This window comes from Chinchilla lanigera, unplaced genomic scaffold, assembly GCF_000276665.1.
Source record: "Chinchilla lanigera isolate Chin_1 unplaced genomic scaffold, ChiLan1.0 scaffold00100, whole genome shotgun sequence".
Taxonomy (NCBI): Eukaryota; Metazoa; Chordata; class Mammalia; order Rodentia; family Chinchillidae; genus Chinchilla; species Chinchilla lanigera.
The window spans coordinates 7,079,554-7,085,915 of record NW_004955501.1 but is presented as its reverse complement, the minus strand read 5'-3'; the positions used below and the strand labels follow the sequence as shown (position 1 = coordinate 7,085,915).

Here is a 6,362-nt window from a genome sequence, read left to right as displayed (position 1 = left end):
GTGCTTTGTGCATCACCCGAGCAAACCAAATGCAGCTTCCTAAACATTCTGTTGTTCCAATTCTATGTTCTATTCTATGTTCCAATTAAATCCTGCTCAGGTTACAAACCCTATGCTTCGCAGCTCTAAAGACCTCCCTGAACTCCTGCTGACCCTAGACTGTCACGTAGGCTTTTATTTACAGGCCTCAACCGAGCGGTTTGGGCCCGGCCTCACCTTCAGCCCCGCCCCGGGGCGAGGCCCCGCTCCCCGGAAGCTTTCACATTCCCGAGAGTCAGGCTGCCCTTCAGGCTAATGCCACACCCTGATTGGTGCCCAGGGCCTCTCTGAAGCAAGCTCCGCCCCTACGCACCTTGGTCCCGCCCTCGGTCCCTGCAGGAATTGGCCCGGCAGCTCCGCCCGGCCCGTAGTGGTCACTGTGGGCCCCGCCCTCCGCTGGACCACGTGGGCATCCGGCTTGGGCAGGGAGCGCTTTCTGCCATGGCGGGGATCCGGAAGTTGGGGCTGGCCGAGGCCTTAGCTCTGGGGCCCGGCTGGCGACATGCCTGTCACGCGCTGCTGTACGCGCCCGACCCGGGGATGCTCTTCGGCCGCATCCCGCTGCGGTACGCCGTGCTGGTGAGGAGAGGCGCGCCCGGCCCCTGCCCGCCCGCCTCGCGCTCATCCGGGTAGCACTGCCTGGGCACCCCGCCAACCCCCTCTCGCTCCCCCGCAGATGCAGATGCGCTTCGATGGGCGCCTGGGCTTCCCAGGCGGCTTCGTGGACTCGCAGGACAGCACCCTGGAGGACGGACTGAACCGTGAATTGCGCGAGGAGCTGGGCGAAGCGGTCTCCGCCTTCAGCGTGGGACGCACAGACTACCGTAGCTCACACGCCGGGGCCAGGCCGCGCGTCGTAACGCACTTCTACGCTAAGAGACTGACGCTAGAGCAGCTGCAGGCGGTGGAAGCTGGAGCACCAAGAGCCAAGGACCATGGGCTGGAGGTGGGGCCAGCCAGGAGCCCACCCCACATCTGGGCTCCCTCTGTACCCCTGGATTCCCTGTCCAGGGAAACCCTGCCTAGCTGGGTTCCCTAGAAGGAGGTCATAGCCCGCCAGACCTTGCAGGCTTCCCAGTTTCCAGGAGTAATTGGGGTCGTGGTCATCTTCAAGCTGGATAATAGTGCCAGCCTGGTCTCCCTGGGAAGGCCTGTCCCTCCCTACTGCACTGCCTCAGAGACCTTTCTAGAACACACCCACCTGGGGCTCGACTCTTCCCTCTTGATAACGTCGGAGTGCCAGGCATGAAAACCTATCCTTTTAAAGTTAGTTTAGGCACCCCTTTATCTTAAGTACAAAATACGGCCCAAATACTTGACTAAGGAAATAGGAAGCAGACTGTGTATGGAGTTGGTTTTCAAACTTTGGCAGGTATCGGAACCATAGGCAAAGGTGTATCAAAGAGAGAATACTGTGCTTTCTTTGGTAGCACGTATGCTAAAACAGTTGAGTACTGGGCGTTACTGCTGCATTTTCTGGTTGGGGAGTGGAATGCGAGGAGCCTGAGAATTTCCGTTTGTGATGAGTTCCCAAGTGGTACTGGTACAGCTGGTGTGAGCTCCACATTTCAGAACCAGAGGTCTGGGGCCCTTTCAGCATCCTGGAGGCCAGAGCCCCTAGGGGATTCAGGGAGTAGTGTTTTTGGAGCTGGATAGCATGTCCTGGGTCATTTGATTACATGGGGACGGACCCAGTAAACCTCACTGGAATGTGAGTTTGGGGCCGTGTTATGTAGGTTTTGAGGGAGTTAAGGCCTTGAGAGAGATCCTTTGCAGAGGACTGAAGTCACAGGGGCAGCTACTTGGAATCCCAATGCCTCTGTCTCCTTCGCTTCACAGGTGCTGGGCATGGTGCGGGTACCCCTGTACACCCTGCGGGATGGTGTGGGAGGCCTTCCTGCCTTCCTGGAAAATTCCTTTATTGGCGCTGCCCGGGAACAGCTACTGGAAGCCCTCCAGGACTTGGGACTCCTAGAACCTGCGTCTGTGCCCGGACTTCAGACTCGAGTTCATCGGTAGAGGCAACCCTCTGTGGACTCCTAGAACCTGAGATCAGGACCTTGGTACCGGGCTGGAGGGGTTCTCTCCTGGGCCTGAGAGAAGATAGGTGATACTGCATTAAAAGAGGGAGACAGGGACTAGGGATACAGCTCAGCGGCACAAGTGCCTGCCTGGCAAGTGCAAGGTCCTGAGTTCAATTCCTGGTACAAATATATATATATATAAAATAGAAGAGGGAGATGTGTGTGCAGTGTTTTGAGCAGAGGACTCTCGCAGCTGATGGCGTCGGGCAGAAACCCACAGCTCATCCCCGGGGCCCTGGCAGAGTCTCACTCTGCTTCCTCCTGTGCACGTGTGCGCGGTGTGGACCCCCATGCACGTCCATGTCCAGTTGTGACCACACAGGTTGAACACGCCCCCACCCAGCATGTCTAGCCCGAACGTGGCAACTGTGCCTGCCTTGTCACCATCCCTTCTCCTTCCTGGTGGGGGCGGGGGGAGCTTCTGAAGCAGAGGATCATCTCTTCTCCTCCATGACTGCTCTTCAGGGTCTGGCCCAGTCCATGCTTGTGGGGAACAGTAGCAGCAGAGGATCCTTTGCCCTGAGAATGCTCCCATCCTTACCTGAAACAGAGAGACTGAGCCCTTTCTCTGCAGGACTCCAGAGCAAGGGGACCCACAGTCCTTATGTGCCACATGGTTTCTGTGGTTCCCTAGAGCTTGATGGAGAGGGGAGAGTAAGGTTAATAGTGTTAACTGGATGCCTGTTTATGTGTTAAGTGCAAGGAAATAAACTGATACAGTACTAGCTTGGTACTTTAATGGGGTCAGTCTGGAGGGACTCTTTTAAGAATAAGCAAAAGGACAAGAAGTAGCCAGCTGTTGAGAAATATAGAAGAGAAGCATGTATGAAGGCTCAGGTGGGAGGAACATTGACAAAGAAAAAAGAAAAATAAACTTGACAGTGGGGGCAACAACCATATTATCCCATTTCAAGACTTTCTAGATCAAGCCGGACATGGCCCTGCACACCTGTAATTGCAGCACTCAGCAGGCTGAGGCAGGAGGAGCACTGTGAGTTTGAGACCAGCCTGGCCTCCAAAGCGAGTTCAAGGCTAGCCTGAACTGCATAGTGAAACCCTGTCTCCAATTTTAGTACGTGTGCTGCTGAAGCAAGCACGAAACCCTGTCTCAAAAAGACAAAAAACAACAACAAAAAAAGATTTTGTAGATCACAGATTTTCTGGGGGGGCACTGAACAACTGTTCCTTGTAACTCTGATGCAGACCCTTTGAAAAGTCCAGATGGCAATGAGCTGGGGGAGATAAGGCCTGTCTGGAGAAGCCAACATGTCAGGCCTGGCACCTTGGTAGGGTGGCTGCAAAGCTGGCTGAACTGGGGAAAAGCTCTCAAGTTGTGGTTTCTCCAATGTGATGGTGTAGAGCATTGAAACTCCTACCTCACAAACATTCTGGGAGACCAAGGTGCAAACTGAGAGGCTTCTGATCTGGACTCAGAAATTGTAATGTAACCTTTGCCACAGTGTTGGCCAAGAAGGTCATTGAATGCCATCCAAGACTCAAGGGTAGGAGAATTAGACTCCTGTTGTTTGATGGTAAGGCAGAAAACTGGTAAAGAATTTAAGCTAAATGTAATTGACTGGAACATGGTCTAGAAGGGGGTAAAAGCAAGTATAATGAGGCATTAGTAACAAGGGGTGCTGACGCTGGGAACTCGGTGGGAACTGGTCGTATGGGCCTTCAGGTCACGGTGTATGTTTCATAGGAGTCATTCCTGGTGTTGGGTAGAACATGGGCTGCAAGGGGCTACAAGAGAAAGGAAGAGAGAAGAAGCTGCCTCAGTAGTTCCTGTGAGAGAAAGTGGTGACCTGGCCCATGATAGGGACAGTGGAGAGAGGGGCCATGGCGATGTGGGCCTGCTGATGGGCTGGTTGTGGGAGGAGGGATGTGAGGAGTAGCATTCTCAGGTGATTTCTAAATCTGTGGTATGAGATGGTCATGTGATAAAGCTTGATAGATGAGCAAAATTTGAAGGGGACAGGTTCAAGGTAGACATTCAGGACATGTGACACATTTGTGAGCAGTCTGCATACAAGCTCTGTCACAAGGTCACCATGAGAAAAAAGAGATCAGATGGGGCCTCGAGGAAGCCAACCCCAAGAGTGTGAGGAGGGGGTCGGAGACCAGGAACAGAGGAAGCCGATGTAAAATGTGCACAATGCTTGATGCTAGTGACAGTTTGAGTAAATAAGGATGGAACAGTCCATTACCTTTCTAGCATAAGGCTTTGGGTAACTTTGGTGGGACTGGATGGCAGGCCAGACTTGGTTGAGCAAATGGGGTATAGGAGAGGAGACCTAATGACCCTTCAGTTGGTCATTAAAGGGCCACGAGAGGACCACAGGAGAAGGCTTTGGGGCCAAGAGCAATGTGTCGAGTGGGAGATTACACCTGTACATGTAGACAGCGGAGAATGGAGAGGGACAGGGCTGTGGGGGGGATTATTGAAGGGGACATAGTCTGCGAGAGGAAGACTGGAGCATCTAATAGGAAGGGAGGAGACAGAGAAAGGGAGGCAAGTATTGAGGTTAGGATGGTGAAATGGACGGCAGGATGAAGGAGTTTCTGTCTTCCTGGCAGAGTGAGGCTGCTGGTAGGGGTGAAGTTCTCATTCTCACTGCAAGCTGATGAAACAGCAGAATGCATGGAAGGTTGACCAGGTCAGGAGAGTAAGAATCCAGGCACTCAGCTGTGTGTGTGTGTGATGTGAGAGGGCTGTGCACGCACATTTTCCCTTCACTGGTGTTCACAGGCCCAGTTGGAGACACTGCAGAGGTGGATTTGGCAGTGGACTATAAGGCAGGGAGACAGGGCTCATGTAGTTCACATGGCACAGCAGAAAGTAAAGCAGTAGACTGTGGAGTCTCAGCTTTAATATTTCTGGGATGGGAAATGGCAGTTGAGTTTGGAGTGATCAGCACATTAGAGGTCTTCATGAGGTAGAAGATCCAACATCATGGCAAGTGAGGGGTGGGGGTGGAAGGCCTGTCTGAACCACAGAGAAATGTTTTGAACCTTGAGAGGTGGGGTAACCTCAGGGCGCGTTAAGGCCCAGGCTAGGACAGGAGGTGGCTGGTGAGAGCCAGGGCAGGAGCTGGAAATGATGAGCTCCAGGGCGGCTGGGATAGAGTGAGTGTGCAAGTGTGTGCTGGGGCAGCGACTGGCGAGTGTTGGGGACATGGTGTGAACCAGGAGGCCACATCCTTGGTGATGTGGAGGAGGAGCCACAAAGCCAGTGGCAGTGGCCGGGAGGGAAAGGTGCATGCATCGGTTCCTGGAGAGGCTCATGCCTGCCTCTGTGACCTAATGTAGCTCTGAGCCTTTGCCCCACAGTATCTAGAGGACACTGGGAGGTGGGCAGCTGGAGGAAGGGCCTGAAAGCACAGACCAGCTGACACCAGCCCTTACCAGCTCCATGTGAGCTTGACATCGCTTGGACCTCAGTCACCTCTGCAAGGGAAGTGAGGACCCTGACTGAGAGATATGACATCTCCCACGGAGCCATCGCTCAGGATCCAGTCGTAGGCCCCGCTGCACCCAGAACTCATCCGCAGATCTAACCTGGCCCGTGCTTGGGCAGCGGTTGTTTGGCCCCTTCACAGCCCTCCGCCTTGTCCCTTTGCATGCTGCACTCTTCCCTCAGCCAGGCTCTCAGCACTGTGAGCAGGTTCTTCCCCCACCCTTTAAATTTGTAGCATTCCCTTCTTTTCTGTGGTCTCTGCACTGGGGAGGGCAGGTGTACATACCTTAGCTCCTTTATCTAGCAGACTCACCCTCCCGAGAATGAGATTCCTACCCCCCAGCCACCGTGACAGCGGTGACAGTTCTGTGCCTAGAGTTCGTGTTGCTGGCCTGGGCCCAGCAGGTCTGGAGCGGGCAGAGGGGAACAGGCACGCTCAGCCCCTGCGTCCCTCCTCCTCTCCCCCATTCCCATCCTGCCAAGCGAGTGTAGACCGCCTGTGGCTGGTGCTGGGCCTGGCCCTGATAAGTCCACCCTCTGGGGTGGAGAGCAGATAGCAGGTGCTTTCCCTCCCCCAGCCCCCACTAATGTTGTGAGGACTCTCAGGCCAGCACTGACCTCCTTTCCTTATCTAAAGTGTTGGTTGCGTTTCCTGGGGTGAGGGTTAATGGAGGTGCACTGGATGTGAGCTTCGGGGGGGATGCAGCCAGCGCTATCTCAGCCCAGGATGCCTGGTGCCTTGCTGCTCCTTAGCACAGGTTGTGTCTGGGAGGTCAGAGGCT

At 54.4% G+C, this 6,362-nt stretch overlaps 1 protein-coding gene across 1 annotated transcript; it reads left to right on the top strand.

The window, feature by feature from the left end:
* Positions 1-410: 410 nt before the first annotated feature.
* Positions 411-2,848, top strand: Nudt16 (nudix (nucleoside diphosphate linked moiety X)-type motif 16). The gene is made up of 3 exons (XM_005406842.2): positions 411-618; positions 716-985; positions 1,879-2,848. Exons 1-3 carry the CDS (start codon positions 481-483, stop codon positions 2,056-2,058), a joined length of 588 nt encoding a protein of 195 aa, XP_005406899.1. The 5' UTR covers positions 411-480; the 3' UTR covers positions 2,059-2,848.
* Positions 2,849-6,362: the final 3,514 nt, after the last annotated feature.